At 44.9% G+C, this 21,390-nt stretch overlaps 1 protein-coding gene across 1 annotated transcript; it reads left to right on the top strand.

Moving 5' to 3' along the window:
- Positions 1-9,286: 9,286 nt before the first annotated feature.
- On the top strand, positions 9,287-19,207 carry S100a10 (S100 calcium binding protein A10). The gene is made up of 3 exons (XM_036190714.1): positions 9,287-9,483; positions 15,662-15,814; positions 18,799-19,207. The coding sequence occupies exons 2-3, from the start codon at positions 15,683-15,685 to the stop codon at positions 18,958-18,960; spliced, it is 294 nt and encodes a 97-aa protein (XP_036046607.1). The 5' UTR covers positions 9,287-9,483; positions 15,662-15,682; the 3' UTR covers positions 18,961-19,207.
- The last annotated feature ends 2,183 nt before the right edge of the window (positions 19,208-21,390 follow it).

Genomic DNA, 21,390 nt, shown 5'->3' on the forward strand with positions numbered 1-21,390 from the left:
ATACCTGTGAGGTGGGGCGTGTCTGCTATCAAGTCTCTTTCCAGAAGAGAAAGCTGGGCCTCAGGAGCTTGGGCAACATATTCAAGATCTCATAGATAATGAAGGGCAGAGAAAATATGATTCACTCCCAAGGTTATCTTAATTTGCTGCGTCTGCTCCAGTTGGTAGCTGGTTGTTTGTTCTAGTGCCAGCAAAATATTTGAACAGGTCCCTGTAAATGCTACCTTTGTAGGCTCCTCTCTTGTCATGGCCCCCCTTATTCAGGGTGCTTCAGATACAGTGGTGATTTTTCAGTTCTGTTACCAGACTAACATTCACACCACCTTTCTTCCTTCCCTTTGGAGACCTCCCATCTCTGCTAGCAACCCTAGTGCCTCTACTGCCTCTAAATCTGAGTTTCAATGTCCTCAACTCAAAGCAGTCTTCTCTGACTTTCTACCTAAAACAGGATCTGTCCATTATTCTCATAGAATCTTATTTTTTTTTTTCCATGATGGCACTCATTGCAACTAACAGATTTTAGTTTTCATCTTAATTTGCATTTCATTTACACTATGAAAGGCTGATGTCTTAGTTGGAGTTAGTATTGTTGTAATGAAACACCATGGCCAAAAACAGATTGGGGAGGAAAGGGTTTATTCGGCTTATGCTTCTATACCATTGTTCATCACTGAAGGAAGTCATGGCAGAAACCTGGAGGCAGTTGCTGATGCAGAGGCCATGAAAGAATGCTGCTTACTGGCTTATTCTTCATATGCTCAGCCTGATTTCTTATACCAAGGACCACCAGCCCAGGGAATGGCACCACCCACAATGGCTATCCTCCAACAATCACTAATTAAGAAAATGCCCTACAGGTTTGCCTACAGCCCAATCTTATGGAGGCATTTTCTTAGTTGAGGTTCCCTCCTCTCAGAAGACACTAGCTTGTGTCAAGTTGACATAAAACTATCTAGCACAGCTCATCGGGCCAATAATTTTCTGTCTTGGTCATCAGCATATTTCCAGTAGCCATCACTATGGGAATTAATAGGTAACTCTGTAAATATTTCACAGATTATAATCATTTATACTTGCGTTTTTCTTGCAGAAGGAAGTGGTGATTTCCAGTACTGAGCTAAGGAGACTTCTGGAGGACTGGCAACATGGCTCAGTAGTAATTTCAGTAATAGAATTGTTGCTCTTTCAGAGAACATGAGTTCAATCCCCAGCACTCACATCAGGCAGCTCACAACTGCCTGTACCTCCAGCCTCAGGGGATCCAACACATCCTCTTTTAGCCTGTGTGGGGACCTGCACACATATGACATACACTCACAATGGCACAAATACACATGAAAAATAAATCTTTTTAAAATGACAACCTCTGTAGGCTAAAAAAACAAAACAAAACAAAAACAAAAACAATAACACTAGTCTTTTGAATTCTGCTACTTTAAGGTAGAGGTAAGTTATGAAGCCTTGGCTGAGTCCCGCTCCCCCCTCCCCCCACCTTTGGTAGTGGCCAACAGTCCAGCCTTATTTTTCTAAAGCTACTTCTCTTGCAAAGTAGAAGATTACACAGAAGAGGTGGGACCTGCTTGTAGTGGGTAGCCATCCCAGCCTTGTCCTGGAAGTTCCAACCCCTATTGAGGCTTCGGTAATAGTCACGCCCACAAGGCAGAGCTGAGGGAGGAAGCTGAAGACCCAGGATCGAGAGGAGAGCTCTCTCTTGGTTCTGGGACCCTGGACGCTGGAGGCAGACCAAGCAGAGTTCTCCAGAGAACACCGCTGGACTGCGCCATACCTTTGCCAGACCCTACAACCTATCCCTTCATTTGTAAGTTACCCCACAAAATAAACCTCCCTTTTAACTAGGTGGAGTGGCCTTAATAATTTCACCAATACCTGCTGGCACTGAACTGGACAACTTCATGTTCATTAGACGGCTTGGTCCTCTCCTGTGCACTAGAAGATGAATCCACTCCCATTTTACCCACAAGGAAACTGGCTGGCTGTGGTGATGTGCCTAGAGCATAGGGCTGAGTAGGAGAGTTGCTCACTTCCTGTTTACATTCTGCAGTGGCTTCTCATTACCTTAGAAACAAGCTCCCACTTCCTAAGCAGGTGCCAACAAAGGCACCAGTGCCAGGACTCTGAGCTTTAAGAATTTTGCATCTTCCCCATGCCACTGGGGCAGTTTCTGGAATCAGAACACTCCTGAGCCCATACCAACACCTGCTTATTCTTCCTATCTATCCCCACAAAAACACGTTTGCTACTTGTCTTTTAAGAGCCACATAAGCAAACTCACAAAAAGATGCATTTCCTTGTAGGAATTCACATAAAGCAAGCATGTGGCCAAGATATTGGTTCAAAATTGGTCCTTTTATATATTATGAGATTTGTTATTTATGGTAGTATAATAGTCAGAAACAACTTAAATGTTCGACTCTCACTATTTTGGTATACACTGGTACAGTCATGTTTATTGAGATCAGTTTCTTTTCTTTTCCTTTTCGTGTTGCCAGCACTAAGAAATCTTGACCAGATCAACATAACTGAAGTCCCTGCAGGACCGTCATGACTCCTCCAAGAGTATTGAAAGTGACCAATAAAGTTTCTTCAGCTATGATTGATGTGTACCTAGTCTCTGGGTAGACAGAATGGTAAAGTAGGCTGTTCAGATTTCTGCATGGTACCACACATAGAGAAACAGTAGAATTTCCAGGACCCATGAACTCTTCACCCCATCAGTGTTTAGGACAGATTGGTCAATGATCTTGTATAGCTGCAGTTTTCCTGGTCCTGCCTGACCCACCATCAGGACAAATCTCTCTCACGCGCTAGTTTCGAAGCCACTCAGACCCAACCAAGTAAACACACAGAACTTATATTACTTATAAACTGTATAGCCGTGGCAGGCTTCTTGTTATCTAGTTCTTCTATCTTCAATCAATCCATTTCTATTCATCTATAAGTTGCCACATAGCTCGTGGCTTACCAGTATCTTATCATCTGCTTCTCATCATGGCGGCTGGCAGCGTCTCGCTGACTCAGCCTTCCTGTTCCCAGAATTCTCTTCTCTGCTTGTCCTGCCTATACATCCTGCCTGGCTACTGGCCAATCAGCATTTTATTTATACAGAGTGATATCCACAGCACTTCCACTTTTATTTTTTTTAAAGGAAGGTTTTAAATTTCACATAGTAAAATTACATTTAACAATACAATTATCAAGCAAGAATTACAGTTACAATATCTAGTCTATTTGTATTTGGCAAAATTAAAGAAGATATCCTATCTATCCTATATTTGTGAGTCTAAGGTTTTATATCTAATTTATCTTTAGTCATAACTAAAGAAAAGTATAACTATCTAGTCTTCAACTACATCAAAGACCTCAGAAGGATATAATATTGCCTGAGAAATGGGAGAAGGACACATGCAACTTTCAGGAGTCTCACAAGAGTAGACAGAGACAGCTGGCAGCCTGGACAGTCACCTAATGTTCCTTTGTAAAGTTGGGGAATCTGTCTTCAGCCCATAGGCTTAGAGTCTCTCAGTCACATTCTCCTGTAGAATGTCTGGCAGTTTCTTCTGTGAAGCAGGAACCTGAAGGACCATTTTGCCAAGCAAAGTTCAGTGGTCACCTTCCTGTGGGTCCTGCATGTCCAGTTGATCAAGCAGTCCAGGCAAGAACAGTTTCTTGCCCAAATGGCTATTTTTGCCAAGGTGAAGATAAACTCCACATGGAGTGTCTTCGATGCCCATCCTCCTCTCTGAAGTAAATTCGTGCTGCCAGGAGCAGACATGTCTCATTTTCCAGAAAGTCTAAATTTTTAAAATATTTTATATGCCATAGTCTGTAGGTCTTTGAAGTATTTGAAGATTACCTACCTAATTGAATTATATCTATGTATACCTAGAAAACTTAACATGACTATAAGTTTGACTGTCATAGAATCTACTTCAGAGAAAATATGGGCATTGAATAAACTGCATATGGAGTTAACTTTCATTGCGGCAAAAGTTAGCCAGTGGACAATAAAGTATCCTCGAATCAACTGCTGACAAAATGGACAGATAGGACATGAAACAAAGGACTACTGGTTCTTGCCAAGACAAGTGTGGTTGTGGCTTTATCAAAAGGCATCTTCTGAGTCCAGGACAATATGGCACCATCCCTGAAGTGGTCTTTGCAATCCAGAAAAGGTACAGTGCCCTTTTCTTCGAAGGCAGCTGAATAGGCAGTAGGCCGATGGCTTCTGATGTGCAGTGGAACAGCAGCTGAAACAGTTATTCTTGAAGAGTAACTAAGCTCACACCTCTCAATAGTAGACTGGCATTTGATAGAGGGATGTGGAGAAGAATGGGATGCCAAGATGAAGCCACACACACATACAGCCAAAAAGAATGGATAGCTGAATTAAAAAAAAAATCAACAATTTCCAGAATTTAAAATCCTGAATCATGACATGACGCTAATGGAATTCAGGTGTTTCTGGTACATGGACTGCTCTCACCAAATGTGAGGTAGAGCTGTAGGCCTTGTGTACATCCTACTTCCCAAATGAGTCTGTCAGATATGCTAAGCCTATAGGCTGAAGATGATGCCCCAACACTGCAGAGAAACCTCAGGTGACTGTCCAGGCAGCTGGCTGTTTCTGTCAGCTCACATTTTTTTGGAAGCTGCTTACATGCACTTCCTGTTTTTATTTTTTATTAGGTAATATTATTTCCTTCTTGGGTCTCTGAAGGAGCTGAAGATTAGTTAGTTATAGTTTTCCTTGTTAAGAATTTCAGAAAAGAAACTCACTAAAGAGGTGTAAGTGTATAAATTTGAAGACATTATAAGACAGTTCTGTTAGTAATATAAGTTAGGATAGAAAGTGAATCAGGTACATTTTGGACTTACCAAATTAAGATAGGTAATGGAATTATTTTCTCTGAATTTGTCAAATAAAAATGGACTAGACAGTGTCTAGGTATTTATTGCTTGTATATATGGTATATAGTTATTGTACTTTTGAATATAGTTTTTCTTATATTAGTTACAACTTTTTTCCTTTTTTCTTTTTATTAAAATAGAAAAGGGGAAATATGGTGATATTTTATTTGTACTGAAATGTGATTTTATTTGCATGTTAATAAATAAAATTGCCTGGGGGTCAGAGCTAATAGCAAGCCATAGCAGAAGTTGGGCAGTGGTGGTGCACGTCTTTAATCCCAGCACTTGGGAGGCAGAGATAGGCAGATCTCTGTGTGTTCAAGGATACAGCTAGCATGGAGACACACACCTTTAATTTCAATACCAACCATAGAAGACCTGGAGGTCTGTATAGACAGGCAGTGATGAGGAGGTTATGTGGTTGAGTTTGCAACCAATGAGAAGGTAGAACAGAAAGTCAATAAAAGGACAGACACACAGGAAGTAGGCCTCTTGCTGAGGGGAAGGACAGCAGCGGCAGTGAGTGTAAGAAAGGGTTTTTAGCTCTTAGCTATTGCTCTGACCTCTTGGGCTTTTAACTCTGCATTTGGCTCTCTGTTTCTTATTTAATAAGAGTGTTCATCTACAACCTTGTACTGCCAAAAATACTAGCACTCCAAAAGAATGTCTCTCTGTTCACTCAGGTTATGTTGTAGCAAATAACCCCCCCCCCCCCAATTCTTAGGTCTTTCTTATCCACATAACTGGCCCAGTGATGGATTCCTGGTCAACAAGTAATTTTCTGCCATATAGTGATTTGGGGACCTATGCTCTTCCCAACCATGGCTCTTCTGTCTTTAGATCCATGGAGTCCAGCAGACGTAAACAAAAAATATGGGGAAGTCAACTATGCTGCCTGAGTCTAGAAATGACTCACATCATTTGCAATCTCATTCTGTGGATGATTAGTCACATAGTCCCAGTTGGATGCAAGAGGAGCTAGAAACATAACCCCTGGATAAGCGGCCACTTCCCAGAAACAGTTCTGTGGAAGAAAAACAGACATTTCTAGTGAATAGCCCACACCTCTTTGCTCCAGCTACAAATTCAAAATGGCTGAGAGCCACTGGTAATGGAGTTTTATTGCTATGCCTCATAGAGAAGGAGGAAGAATCTCTAGTATCACCTACTAGATGGTACCTCAAGCCTGGTGGGCAACTTGTAAATCGCTTCCTTTCATTCCAGGGACCATACCGCATCCAACCCCGGTCCTCCAGTGCCGTTCAGTTTGCTGCTGTTAGTTATTTTGTGGTGCTCTTACCCTGCGAGGAAATGTCATGAAACATGACAGAATCCACTAACAAAAGTTTTATTAAGATAGAAAGAGAGAGACAGATGTGAACAGGCCTGCGGAAAGACACATGAATAAAGAGAGAGGAGCCGGGGAATATGGTGCCGGCTTATAAAGGCTGGGTCAGGGGCCCAGGGGTTGGGCATTTAGCTCAGTGGTAGAGCGCTTGCCTAGCAAGCGCAAGGCCCTGGGTTCGGTCCTCAGCTCTGGGAAAAGTAAAATAAAATAAAATAAAATAAAGGCTGGGCTGCCTGTGCACACAGGCTCCTGTGGCTACTCCACACATGTGCGTAGATCACATGGTTGCACTGCGCACTTTACGCAACCACGCAAAGCCACAGGGTCCTGGTCACGCGAGAGGTTTTGATCAGGAAATGGCTAGGCAGAAGGGTCTAGGTCTGCGGGGCATGCACAACCATGGGGGCGTACTGTGACTCTCTATCAGCTGCTCTTTGCACATCTTCCCTTCATTGCTTGCTCCAACTCTATCCTTTACAGAACAGCTCCAGCTCAGAAGCTGGTCTCTGTTCCAGTCAACTGTTACTAGGGAAGCAGGGCTGGCCTCACTTAATCCATGTGGGTGACAAGGCATAGCCATCTTCCCCAGAAAGAACTTGGCTGGGATCACTTTTCCTGGAGAGGAGGGCTTTGCTTTTGGTTTGTTTTTGACCACCTCACTATGTAGCCCAGGCAGGCCTCAAAGGCATAATCTTCTTGCCTCCCACATGCTAGGATTATAAACATGCATCACCATACCTGGCTTCCTAAAGATTCATAAGCATTGGAAGCTTCGTGGACCTATCAGTACACAGAGCAGCTTAAGAGGCTCCATGGGGAGTTAGTGAGAGAGACTTGCTATAGTCTCCATCTTCATGGAGGTACCCTCAGCAGGTTCAGCAGATACCCTCAGCATTTGCACGGTGTTTTAAAAACTCAGCTTCTTAGTGGGACTGCACATACCAGGGCTTCATAATACTAGAAGCTTCTAGCAAACTGAAGAAAAACAGTAACTAATTGAACGAAAAGGGGGGAAATGAGTGAGTGAACATGATGATCTTGATACATAGTGACACAGAAAAGCAGAAGTGGACTAGAGATGTAACTCAGTAGTAGAGGGCTTAGCTAGCATGTGAGAAGCCCCCCATTTAATCTCTAGTACCTCAAAAACAGAGAAGGGGCAGGGAGAGAAATGAACACTGTGGAGCAGAAAGAGAATGCTACCAATTTTAAAAATCAGCTTAATCATAATTGTGTAAATATATGTATAAGACTAGAAAGAAATATACACATGTGTTTATCCTTTGGTTTGTGCATTATAAATACATTTATTTATTGTTTTAGTTGCTATGTTTTCTAAGCCCTCCACAACAGGAATATGATGCTTGAGTAGGCAGGATGGCTCAGAGAGTAAAGGTGTTTGCTGTGCAAGCCTGATGGCCTGAGTTCAATCTCCCAATCCCACAGTACTGGGAAAGAACCGATTCCTAAAAACTGTTCTCTGACCTCCACATATGTGCTCTGGCATACATGCATGTGAGGGTGCGGGCAGGTACACAGACACAGGCACATAATAATTTCAAAAAACATTCATTCAGACACAGTGGGTACCCACAGACATTTTCTTAAAGGTTGTAACATTTTTACAGATTAAATAGTTACAGTGACAGCTAGATTATTTGTTGAGTTTTCTTCAAATATTGCCTCCTCCATGAAGCCTCTCTCCAACATTCTTGTACTGCTCACCAATCACTGGGAATCCCATAATCTGTTTACTATCTCCCCAGAAAACTTGGGGTTCTTTGAGAGAAGAGACGGATTCCTGCATCTCTGAATCCCCAGGGCCTAGCACACACTAAACATCCTCTAAGGCTTGTGGCCCATCGAAAAAAAGCCTGTGAGTAGGACTATCCTAAATCCAACTGCATCTTCCCTGGGACCAAAGCGAAGGGGCAGGATTTCCTCCCTGAGTGCTGATTGACCTGGGGCCTGGAAGCCTGAAGGAAGATTTGGAAGAAACGCCCCCTTGAAGAGCTAGAGCTGAGGTTTAGGAGACCCTGGAGAGAAGAGAGCTGATCCAAGTTGGGTTTTCCTGACCCCTGCCAAGACTGTCACGTGGTGGCACTTGGAGGATTCCCCAATTCTCTTCATTCCTTTGGAATCTCTCAGCCCTCCAGGACTTCCTCCTGGGAGCAGGGGAAACCCCTGTGCTAGGGGCTGGGCTGTGTCACCAATTAAAATAAGTATGGGGGCCAGTGAACGTCAGTTAGGAGAAACTTCGATGTCTTCCAAGGAGCTTTTTAGGGTCAAGAAGCGTCAAGAAGGAGGCCGTGAAACTGCTTTTAGCAATACTGGCAACAACTGAAACTCCACTATAGACCAAGCAAAGACACAAGCTGTAGCAGGAAAGATGAACCCTTTTCCAAGAGATCTGAGATGGCCCTGAAACTGACGAGCAAATAGTACACACCAGGGCTAGGCAGGAGCATAGCTTCTGCGCTTAACCTTGGAGACCCCAGGACCGACGACCTCCAGGACCAGATCCAAGAGCAAACTAGGTGGCCTGTTTTGAAAGCCGCCCAGGTCTTCAGGAATCCACACGTTCCTCCTTGCCATCTAGAAAATGATTTCCAAACCTGTAGGTTCTGGTAGAACCGCTTGGCTCTGGGTCTGGGCCAGTGTGCCCCGCCCGCAGGACCGCTGGATTCCTGTTTCTACACTCACCCGCTTTCTAAAACCAAACCCGAGAGGAAGGGCACGGCCCTGGGTGGGGATGCCCTGAAATATTCGAGACTAAGAGCATTCCTGCTCTCGGGGACGTTTACAATAGGTCTGTCCCTGGGGACGGGCGAGGTTCCTCTGTCAGCAGAGCAGAGTGGGAAGGGTGTGTGACCAGCGTGTGTGTGTGTGTGTGTGTGTGTGTGTGTGTGTGTGTGTGTGTGTGTGTGTGTAAGAGAGGGAGAGGAAGGGAAGAGAGAGAGAGAGAGAGAGAGAGAGAGAGAGAGAGAGAGAGAGAGAGAGAGAGAGAGAGAATTTGCTTGGGCGGGGTGGGAGGCAGGAAGGGAGGAGCTGGTGGGGAGCGCAGCTGCCTGCCCTCCAGGCTCCTCCCGCTCCGGGGCGCCTCCGCCCTTTGCACCCGCCCCGCGTACAAAGACGCCCAGCAGTCCACGATCGCCTCACCTCTGTGTGTCCAGCTCTCCCAACGACTGCTGCGCCTCGGGGCCCAGGTGAGTCCCGCACCCTACACCTACCCGGGGTGAACCTTATACCCTCTTGATCGGGACTCCAGCCCGGCTTTGTGAGGTGCTGCGCCCTGTGGGCCTGGGTGGGGCCACTCTCTCGCTCGTAGACACCCCCAGACCCGCTAGGGCGGAGGCGACGCTTGTCTGCAGCTACCCTACCCTGGCGCTGGGGCCGCTGTTCCTCTGACATCCTCCCTTTAGCTATGCTGTTCTTCACTCTCACCTTTCCTGCTTTGCAACTAGTCTTAAGAGTTAGCTAGAGTTAAGCAGACCCTGCTCTCGCTCCATCCCAGCTGGCACGTTCCTTGCAGCTTTGGACTGCAGGCAGACCTCAGTCCAGATGTTCCTAGCCTCCTCTTCGCAGGAGGGCTGCCTGAGCCAATCTGGGCCAGGGAGGACTGGTGGCTAGGCAGCTGGAGGATTCCCTTCCTAAAGGGTCCTGCTCTGCCTTACACCAGTACAAGTTGCAGGTTGGTGGGGAAGGATCTTAGGGCTAAGACCGGGTCTTCTGTTTGTTGTCTTATGAAGAAGCACTGCGGTGAGAGGGAGTGAGGCGACTTTTGTCTACTAAGTTTCCCTTTTGGAATCGAATTAAATTAAGGGAACCAGAAAGAGGTGGAGTGAGAACAAGCTTGGTGAAGAATCTTCAGTCCCAGATTAACTTGATATGGCGCTGTGAGACGGATGTCCACTGGTACCTGCTTCACCGCCTGAGCTTGGCTACAGGCATGACCTCCTTTCCTAACCTGTCTGGGAGGACTCTGGAGAACTGTTAAGAGGATGGCAAGGCAAACAGAGAAGTAACAGACCAGCAAAGGGCCCAGAGACAAATTCTGAGATTCACTAACCCACCTTCCTTCTCCCGCGCCCACCCCAGGGAAGCTAGATTCTGCAGGGTGGGGTTAGCACAAAGAGTTCCAGGTTTCTCCTAGTGATCTGAGGCCTGTGACTCAGCTGTGAGACCATGGGTGCGGCCTGGCTGGTTGATACTCTGAGGATGGTTTGGACAGAATACTCCCTGAAGGAAAAGAGGAACTGTGCCATCTTCCAGGGCAGATTCCAAGAGGAAGTGAGTCACACTCGAACTGGCCACCAACCTGAAGGAGGGGTTTCTTGACTGAGCTGCCTGGGAGGGTAGTAATTAGACTGGCAGGACCATGACAAGACCGTTGATAGTTGCCATTAGGTGACTGCTCTATGGCGGCGGGCCTCAGCTTCACTGGGGTTTGCTTCTCCAATTGAAGTTGGTGCTGCATGTTTTTCCTCCTGAAGCTTGAGTTTCAGCTTCCAGGAGTGGATATTTACCTCTTGTACTCCAAGCGGGATGGAAACACCCCATCGTAGAGCTTGGCCTTCAATGTGTTTCAGCAAACTGTAAACGATAGTGCCAGAGTTGGAGCAGGGGCGAGTTCATGTAACTCCCCGAGATTTCTTTGCCCTAGTCCTCCTCCACAGATTCCCAGCAATGTCTATTAATCATCCTTTCTACATGGCATCGATGCTCCTGGCAGTCAGAGAGGACTTCCTCATTGGTAACCTTTGATCCACCACTTAGAGCCTGCATTTCAGCTCCCTGCCATTCTTGGTCTGCTTGGCATAGAGCAGTTATTTGGATTCAGTCTGATTTCTGGGCGATCTGTTCCCTGTCTTTTCCTGGACACAACATGAGAGGGGCCCTTGTCCTCCTATGCCTGGCCTCTGAGCAGTCACCCCAGTGTGGTCAGATTCTGGGCTGGGTGGGGCTAAGGCTGGATGCCTCTCTTCTTTCCACTGACAGCTCAAGAGAGAGAGAGAGAGAGAGAGAGAGAGAGAGAGAGAGAGAGAGAGAGAGAGAGAGATATTTTTTTGAGCACTAAGCTGATATGCCCTTGGACACAATCCATCCATTTAAGCATAGCTAAGGGAAACAATGGGATTCTTTCAGAATTATAAAGTATAAATTAGTGTTCACAGTGCTGGGAAAAGCTGGACTAAAATATGGGCGCTATCTTAAGCTTCCCATTTTCTCAGGCCTGGCAACTTAGGAATCATACATCAAAAGCAAAAGGAAGTAGCATGCTTAGCCTGTGTGAGGCTCTGGTTCTCCAGGACTGCCGCCATTCCTCAAAGAGAGGAAGGGAAGAAGGGAGGGGGGATGGGTAGAGAGATGGGTGGATTTGCTTTTAAAGACAATGTTCAGGATTTTCCACCCCTTCAACTAAATAATTCCCACCTGTCACCATAGCTATTGTTAGTTGGTTTTGGCTAACACATGACACTTCTCATGGGAAAACGGGTGTTCTTGGTTGGGTTCGAGTAGGTTTCTCAGTTCTTTATTCCCATTGCATTGCATCTGGAACTTTCTTTACTCATGTCTGTAGTAAGCAAGTTTTATTTGGTGAGAGAACCTGAGCCCAGCTCCAATATTTTAAAACTCACTCCTCTTTCAAACATTCTTTTTTATTTTGTTTTTTTGCCAGAGCTGAGGATCGAACCCAGGGCCTTGTGCTTGCTAAGCAAGTGCTCTACCACTGAGCTAAATCCCCAGCCCCCAAAATATTCTTTTAGGGTCAAATTCAAGAATGTCCTCTGGGTTCAATTAAAAAAAAAAAAAAAAAGAAAAAAGGTTCTTCAAATTCCTCTAAGCAAAAGAACAGAAACTCTAATTGTTTTTAAATAATTAATGTTTATGTTCACCAACACCCTAATGAATTCTGGGTGGCTTCAAGAAAAGTAGAATATAGACATAATACAGATGAACAAAGTAAATTAGGCCTCTAGCTTCTGAGATTTATAGCCTAGACCTGGGCATAGGTCCAGGACAGGCATTTGGGATTGCTCAGGAAGAGGGACTCCCTCCCATGTTCTGCCTCTCCCAGAAAGACCAACGGAGAGAATGAGAACATTGTTGGTACCTAACCTCATAAGTGAGGTGTGCATGGTAGGTGTTCAGTGTAAGAGAAACAAAAACCAGAATTGTTTTCTGCAGAGAAAGAGGCAGTTGAGACCCATTGCTCAGGCTAATGTGTGAAGGGCATAAACAGACATCAGAATAAAATGGTTCCAGGAAGGGTGAGTGGGCCAGCCTGGGGAGCCAGTGAGGCAGTGGAAGGTGTGATGAATGAAAATAAGAGAAAGAGCAGGAGTGAGAAGCCTGGCCATCCTACCCAACCTGCTTAGCAGAACACATTTTTCCCCCCTTCGTGACTGGAATGTGCTCTTTGTACTCTGCCTTGCCATTCATAGGTGAACCCTGTTGAGGCCCCTTTCCCCACCCTTCCCAGAACTCATCTCCCCTAGCTGCTGAGCTCTGAGCTGCAATGCTGTCAGCTATCTAAGGATAATCTCATCTGTAGCTCAGCTACTTTGAGCTATTCATTTAACAAATAGTATTTAGTCATCTCTCAAAGCAAAATGATATGGGGTTCTTGACCAAGGCAGCTGTAGGGGCCAAGGCGGATTGGGTGGACGATCGTAGCAGATTGTGTAGACCAGGTATGGGATGGGGTGTCAGGGACACTGAACAGATTCCCCTACCTCTCAGACCAAGTCCCAAGGCTCTCGTGACAAAGCGTTGCCCAACCAGAAGGGGAAGACCCAACCCATCCGGAGTGGACTTTGTGGGGTGTTCAGTGGAGTCGGAGTGCCAGATTCAAGTTCCTGAAAAGCTTGTACTCTAGTAACTGACTATTCAGCTGCAAGCCCCACCAAGCAGTGGAGGCTAGGCTGGGACCACTTCACCTGAGAAGGACGGCATCATTCATTCAAGAGAACAGCATTATTACATTTCCCTTTGTCTTACTTTTTCAGTTTGTTGTTTTGATTCTTGAGACAGGGTTTAGACAGTCCAGACTGGCGTAGAACACTATTTTTCCTGTCTCAGCCCCATGCCACCCCTGAGTGTTGGGTTCATAGTTCTTGGGACTGCCCCTACCACACCTGGATCCTTTGCTTTATTTTAAAACTTTCTCCAGAATGTTTGTAGGCCTGGCCTATGAATCAAGCGAATCTCCTGTGAAGTTCAACTGTTTTCACTTTCCGGCCAGCCCCTGTCTCTCTGTCTTCTCACTGCAGGTCTCTTGAACAAGCAGGAAGTCAGTCGGCTGCTCTGTTCACTGGTGTGTGGACTGAAACAGCTAGGGAGTCAGGGAGGGAGGACCAAAGGGCAGATATGAAGCTTCAGGGAGGCACTCTGCCACTTCATAACCAGCGGGGAAGAGGGAAGGAGTGGCCCGACCTCAGACCTGAGCACCTGCTCTTGGCTAGGGCAGCCTGACCTCACCCTCCTGAAGAGGGCATTCAAGTGAGCCCAGGGCTTCCTTGGCTTTCAACTTGCATTTCTGGGGAGTACTAAGTTGACCTGTTTTTCTATTTGGCGGATCTCTATCCTGTCCGTTCCTCTTTCTTCTCTAGCCCTGCAGTATACTTTCCCGATGCCTATGTGGAAAGTACAATGGGTTTCCACGTAGTTTTAACATCTGGGATGTCATCTGGAATCTTGGCTTTCAAAAGAGGTTAGAGAGCCCTGTGGCTCCAAATGTGGACACAGACTTTTAAATTTTCTCTGATGTCTGGCTCCTTTCCTGGACTGTTGAAGGGCTGAGGCAGTATCCCATGTCCTTCTTGAGGTGACTCACTCAGTTCAGTTCTCTTGAATTGCTGCACTTCCAAAGCAATCCAGGCAATGCAGACTCCCTCTGAGCCCTCTGCCTCCACCAGAAGCCCATATCCGGGAGTGGGGAGGTGGGGCAGATCTGAGCAGTATGGGAAGAGAGGAAAAAGGAGTGGCTGTTCTGCATTTCACAGCACCACACACCTTGAAGTGTAAACTTGTTGCTGTCCAAGTCATGCAGATGAATCATGCTAGATCCTGATTGACAGTATTCTCAGAAGTGGCATTTTCTGTAACTGGTTCTTGTACTTTATTGGAGATGAAGAGGTAGACATTACAATCCTTAAATCTAACTTCAATGCTAGTGTGCAGCACTACACCTTTGAATCTGTAAAGGCTAATACGTAGAAGGCAGGCCTAGTGGCTCAGACCTGCAATACCAGCTACTCGGGAGGCAGAGGTAGGAGGATCTCGAATTAAGGCTATCCTAGGTAACTCAGTGAGATCCTGTCTCAAAATAAAAAGTGAAAAGAGAGCCAGAGAATAGTTCAGTGAGTGAGGTTCTAGGGTTCAGGGTGTGTGTGTGTGTGTGTTAGTTAGGGTGAATTATAGAATTTAGGGCTCTGTACTGAACAGGCCTCTGCCAGCAGCAGGAATCAGACCAAAGCACCCCAAATTCCCATTGTTGCTGTGCAATGGGGGGAGGCTCCAACCTCTCCCTTCATCTGTAGTCAAAACTCTGTGTGGACACTCAGCTCCATTAGGCACTGGGTCTTCATGAAACATTTGCCCCCGTTCACTGTTCCAGAATACAGTGACCTAACATTTCCTTTTCTTTCTTTAAACTTTTCATGAGGAAAGGCCCTTGGTCTCTCACTGCACCCCAGCTTGTGAGGAAAGCACTTTTCATAGTCCTACCAAATATATATCCAGCTCCCAAAGGAGTCTGTGTAAACTCTTCCCTATTCCTTCTCTGCTGAACTTGGTAATGAACTTTATGAAGCCTGTTCTCGGGGGCGGCGGGAGTAGGGGGGGGCACTGCATTTACTGCCAGAGAGTAGGTCCAAAATGTTAGGAGAGTACACATTTCTAGCAGATACCTTCATCCATCTGTAAGCACATTTCTGATCTCTGGAGTCACATTGGTCCAGGTTCCTAAGTCATGCATGGAGGGATGAAGTTTGCGTGTTACCAGATAAGACATGTGGCTTGTTGGTGTTCCACCATTTCTAAGAGTCACACTTTTAGCACCAAGGGAAATAAGGAAACATCTCTTTCATCTGGTGCTTTCCAGTCAAAAGGAGCAGCTCTTGTCTTGCTTCTCCAGAAAGTTAGACCTTCTTATTTTGATTAGGAACCTTACAGAGTAGCTGACATCCAGGCAAATCCTGTGCTCTGAGGTCCAATACCTGAAGTGTCTGTTGCCACCAGCAAAAGCCCCCAAACAGAGCCTGAGATTGAATTTTATTAGAAAGGTGATTAGAGCATCTACTTCTTCTTTCCCAGTCACCTTCTACAGACATCAGTACATGTAGGTTAATGAAAACTTTGTTTCTTTATGTCCTTTAACAGGTTTAAACAGGCCTCTTCAAGATGCCGTCTCAGATGGAGCATGCCATGGAAACCATGATGCTTACATTTCACAGATTTGCAGGGGACAAAGACTACTTAACAAAGGAAGACCTGCGAGTGCTCATGGAAAGGGAGTTCCCTGGGTTCTTGGAAGTAAGTGTTGCAAGTCTCAAAACCAGATGTAGAAATCAAAGTGACCTTCCCTTGTTCTTCTATCCCCACCCCCCCATGGTCACTACTTGGAAGTGTTTCATTTGCTCACTTAGTAGACAGTGTTAGGATATCACAGGGGCAGCAAAGTGGAAAAGACTCCACCCCTGCTCTTAATCTGCAGATGAGAATATCCACGCCCCCTGAAACAACATGAGGGGAAAAGACTCTTCACAAGGGTATAATAGATCAAGGAATGTCACACGTGAGGTCTATCATGACAGAGGTTCCACATTCTGGTCATATGGTACTTGGAACAACTTTCATCTCTTTTATGTGTGGGTGTGAGAGGCAGTTTGAGCCCAGAGTCTTGTTCATGCAAACCTGGGGCTCTACTGGAGAACCTTCCTCTACGCAAAACTTCTTAAATCCCTATGGACAAAAATAATTTTCTTCTTTTTCCAGCTGTAAGCCGTAAAGGGATTGTGTTCATTGTTGGCTAAATAAGAGCAAAATGTCACTCTGGAACTATTGCTTTTTACAATGAAAAGGTCAACTTAGGAGCCTAGAAGCATAGTCTAGGTTATACCTCCATTTGGTCAGACTGAACAAGCCCTGAAGACCAGGACTCTTCAGATATGCCACTCAAGACATTAAGTCAGCTAGGCATAGTTGTCTTTTGACTTTGCGGGCCAAGAGACAGTTGTTGAATGTTCACCCAAGACAAAACATTGCTGGACACAATAGCAGACTGTAGTGCAATCTCATCTTTTCCTGGAAAGAAAGGATGGTTCTTGTACTGGGTGTTCAATAGTGCATTAGTCTCTGAAGGGTAAAGGGAAGTGATGGTAAAGGGCTGGGTCCTACCTCTTATCATCTGCCTGCTAAATAGCATGTTACCTAAGGCCCTGACTCTTACACTAATAAACACAGGGCTTTGCAGGAGACTGCTTTTTACACATCAATATCAGTTATAAGTGGCATGGCCTGGCTCCTCCCTCTGAGCTGCAGTCACCCCAGTGCCATCTCAGTGAGCAGGAATACACAGTTCCTCTGTCAGCATAAGGTGCTGAGATGCAGTCCTGGACAAGGGCTCAGAAGATCTAGCTGTGGGCTAACAATAGTGAGCTGCTTCTACACTCTAGTTCTGGTCCCCTCCTTCCTAAATGGAGAGCACTGAACACGATTATTTGCATGCCCACTTTAACTTGTTATGATCCTACTAGACAAGCATGAAATGTAAGCCAGCGCATCACAGCAACAGAGGCATTCTCAACGCTGAAACACCCATTAATCGTGTGTGACACAAGACACAGACCCTTCCATACTCAAGGCTTTGTGACATGAGAAACATAAAGGATGTTTGCAACGGGGTGTGCTAAACACAGCAGAACAGTTTATTCCAGGCACAGACAGGGTCATAATTCTAGACATGCACTCACTGCATTAACAGCATTTGTTTCTAAAGTAGATGGCTTATGTCATCCAAATTTCACTCATTCTGACCACAGCCAGGAAGCAGGGGGTGAGGCCAGAATTAGCTACATAGAGAAGGTTTCAGTTGCTAGCTAGGAGTTTGTAGCCTCAAGTAGACAAGATGAATCCTTTACCGTAAGAGATCTCTGAGTGCGATTTGTAAGCAACCAGCACACTTAACACATTGCACATCAGTTCCCCCACTAATTATGCAGTCATTGAAATTCATAAGTACTTTGTGCCTTTTAACAGCCCCTAATGCATTAGAGGTTATTTCCCTCTCTGAGATAGCAGGGACCTATAGGAGGAACCACACTTTTGCACTTCTACCCACCGTGGCAGCAAGAGGGATAATCAAGCTAATCACCAGTGAAACAAGATGAAAGTCAAGATATCTGCCTGTCTCTTCCTGCCCCACACATTCATGCTATGCACTGAGGAGTTTATGAGTCTATCTTACATACTCATTTGAGTGTGTGTGTGTGTGTGTGTGTGTGTGTGTGTGTGTGTAGGCCAAAATTTGATATTAGGTATCACCCCTCAATCACTCTCTGCCTTAATTTTTTTTTTTTTACATTTATTTGTTTATTTTGTATGTGTCTCTGTGTGTGTACCATAGCATGCATATGAAGGGCAGAGCAAACCTTGGAGAAGTAGGATCTCTTTCCTTCATGTGGGCTACAGGGATCTAGCTTCAGTCATGAGACACAGCAGCAAGTACCCTTACCTACTGAGCTATCTCACAGGCCTATCACATTTTTGAAATAAGCGCTCTCACTGAACCTTGCCCTGGTCAATTTGGCTAGACTGGCTGGCCAGCTAGCTTCATGAATCTTTCTGTCTCTGCCTCCCTGTTGCTGAGGTTCCAGGAGCACGCTGCTGCACCAGCTTTTATGTGGGTGCTATGGATCCCAGCTCAGGTTCTTGTGCTGGCACCTTACCAACTGGGTCATCCTCCCAGCCATACACACTTGTATAACATCCAGTGACGAGAATAAGATGGCATAGGTTTACCAACTCAAAGAATGCTGGGTCCCAGCTGTGGAAAGGAAAAAAGAGCTCTCTACATTTTCTCTAAAGCTAGAACCCAGTGTCCTCATTAGCATCTGCTTAGAACAGATACAATAGTGACCTGAAACTTACTCCTTAAGTAATCTGAGGTGGCTTCTTCATGAAGAGTTCCCCTTTTATGGATCTGATCATGGTATCAGGAATGAAAATTTGTTTAAAAAAAATCAAAGTTTGAAGTAGAAAATGGTGAGTATGGTTCTTAGGCACAATCTAAATATGATGTTACTAAAAGTGGATTCCCAAGAAAAACAAAAACATGCTGATGAGTTACAAAGGTCACTTAGGACCTAAGACAAGAGCTTAAGTTCTTGAGAGATTATGCTTATGCACACAGTTGTCAGCAGTTTGGATCAGATAACATTAAGTCACCTATGTCATTAACTGATATTGGTCTCCTTTGTCTCTCCTTTTTCTTTTCTTCTTTTTTTTTTTTTTTTTAGAATCAAAAGGACCCCCTGGCTGTGGACAAAATAATGAAGGACCTGGACCAGTGCCGAGATGGCAAAGTTGGCTTCCAGAGCTTTTTATCACTAGTTGCAGGGCTCATCATTGCATGCAATGACTATTTTGTAGTACACATGAAGCAGAAGGGAAAGAAATAGACCAAATGGAGCCCTGATACACCCTCCCCAGTGTGTGCTCTCCTACAGGGCCACTTGAGGACTCTGCCTCACTGCTTCTCAAGAGCAGATCAGGACCCTTAGGAAATGTGCAAATAACATCCAACTCCAATTGACAAGCAGAGAAAGAAAAGTTAATTCCGTGACAGAGAAGCTTTTGATTTTTATATTGTTTGCACCCTGCTGCCCTCAATAAAGAGAGTCCTTTTTTTTTTAGTTCTGAATTTGAGGTGGTGTGTTTGTTGCTTCTTCTGAAATGCTTACTCCCTGCGTCTTTGGCTCTTGAAGAGTCAGCATGGCCTTGGGCAGCCAGCACGCAACAGGGCTCTCTTCATAGAACCAGCGCAGTGAGAACACACTCTCCATTCAGGCTTGGTGTTCGACTTTTCTATTTGCTCTTGAAGCTATGTCTGTGTGAAGGACCAGAACTCAAAGTGTTGCAAGAGGGCTCTTCAAGAACTTATTCCAATTGTGTAACTCCTCAGCAAAGTCTTACCCAGTTAAATGAGTGCCTTTGTAGCCAGCACCTTGGATGCCTGAGATGTTGAACCTATTTTTCCATTGCAAAACTACAGCAAAATCTAGGGCCAGAATAAAGCCCATCAGAAAATGAGCCAAAAGAGGAAAAGATATAATGACATTTTAGTGATAAGGTCCCAACAACTGTGATTTAGTTAATTCCCAGATGTCCAGAAATTTGCTAGGCATGGCATAGATAGACTGCATGGATTTTGGATGAAAATCAAGTAATAGTACTGATGCTGACAAATATCAGAATGCTTCCTCCAGTCTTTTGCATGCCTGTTATGAGCTTCAAGACACGTATATTGCATATTATGTGCTTATTAATGAAGAGACAATATATGAATTCCATGAATTGACACACTTAACTGTTCCAGTTAACTAGGTCAACAACAATGGTAACACTTAAAACAATTTTTTTTTCCCTGAAACAGATCTCACATTTCTGGGCTGGCCTTAAATGTGTTATTTGAAGTGTTATGTAGCTGAGAGTGACCTTGATCCTCCTGCCTCTCCTTCCTAATTGCTGAGATTGTAGGTGTACACCACCGTGACCAGCAAAGCAGTCACTTTTAGGACTGGAGACATCAATGTCATTCCAGGGAAAACTTTCAATGTAATTCTAGGAGGAAGTTCAGTAAAAACTCATCCACTGTTGTATGGAAAAATTGGTAAAAGGGAACAGGATAGTTCAAAGCTAGCTTTAGAGAAAATCTATAGTAAAGACAAGAGGGAAATTTCAAACATTTTGTCCCCATCATTGGGTAAACAAGGTGCAGAAAAATCACAGCTTTGCAACCTTAGGATTCTATCAGCAGGCTTACCAAGGCACTGATTAAATGGAGGATTGGAGACAGCTGGCTAAAAAGTTGAAATTGAACCCAGAAATGATTCCCAAATCCATGTTCTAGAGCTAGACCACTAAGGTTGCTACTGGTTCAGTAAACTGCCTACTGAACTGAGAAGCCATTGTTACACCAGGATGTAGCACAAATCTTAAAAGGTCTTATTATTATTAAAAACAAACCCAGGGCCAGATATTGGGGTGAACGCTGAAAGATCAGAGAGACAGAACAGGCCACAGCTAACCTCACCTGGCCAACTTCTCAGCCAATCCTGTTTCCTCAAATTGGACACCTCTAAGTCCTCATCTGGAATGAATCTCACCTGAACTGCTGCTTAACCAGGCTCTAGTTCCTGGTCCTCATACCTTTATACCTTTCTGCTTTCTGCCATCACTTCCTGGGATTAAAGGTGTGTGTCACTATGCCTGGCTGTTTCCAGTGTGGCTTTGAACTCACAGAGATCTGATCTCTGTCTCTAGATTGCTAGGATTAAAGGCATGAGTGCCACCATTTTCTGACCTCTGTGTCTATCTAGCAGCTGTTCTGTTCTCTGACCCCAGATAAGTTTATTAGGGTGCACAATATTTTGGAGAACACAATACCACCACACCAGGCAACTCCAGAATCTTACCACCTGTGGCACAGTCCACACAGACAAGAGATGCCTATTGCCCTGCCTCCTTCCAAACACGACTTGGTCCCACATCCAAGCTTCAATCAACAAAGTTCTAACTTCGAGGGAATCAGAAATAGAGTTTGATCTTTATCAGACTCTGCACACCTGCGCTGGCATGTAGATCCATCCTGTCACAGTGAAAGAAATAAAACCTAATGTAATGGTTGATCTTCCAAGTTCCTTGAGTCCATTTAGGTCTAGCTACAGATGAGAGCGCCAGACCCCTGCTAATGTTTGCTATCCTAGTTACCCCTACCTAAACTAGAAATTTAGAGTAAAAACTATTTTACTTTGTTTTTATTTATTTACTTATTCTTTTACATCCCTAACCCCAGTTATCCCTCCCTCCTCTCCTCCCAATTCCTCCCC

The sequence above is a fragment of the Onychomys torridus genome, chromosome 6 (assembly GCF_903995425.1).
Source record: "Onychomys torridus chromosome 6, mOncTor1.1, whole genome shotgun sequence".
NCBI lineage: Eukaryota > Metazoa > Chordata > Mammalia > Rodentia > Cricetidae > Onychomys > Onychomys torridus.

Excerpts from the sequence above, each read along its gene's own strand:
- S100a10 (XM_036190714.1), top strand. The coding sequence starts at position 15,683 with ATGCCGTCTCAGATGGAGCATGCCATGGAAACCATGATGCTTACATTT. Across the intron at positions 15,815-18,798 it reads AGTTCCCTGGGTTCTTGGAA|AATCAAAAGGACCCCCTGGC; the intron begins GTAAGTGTTGCA and ends TTTTTTTTTTAG.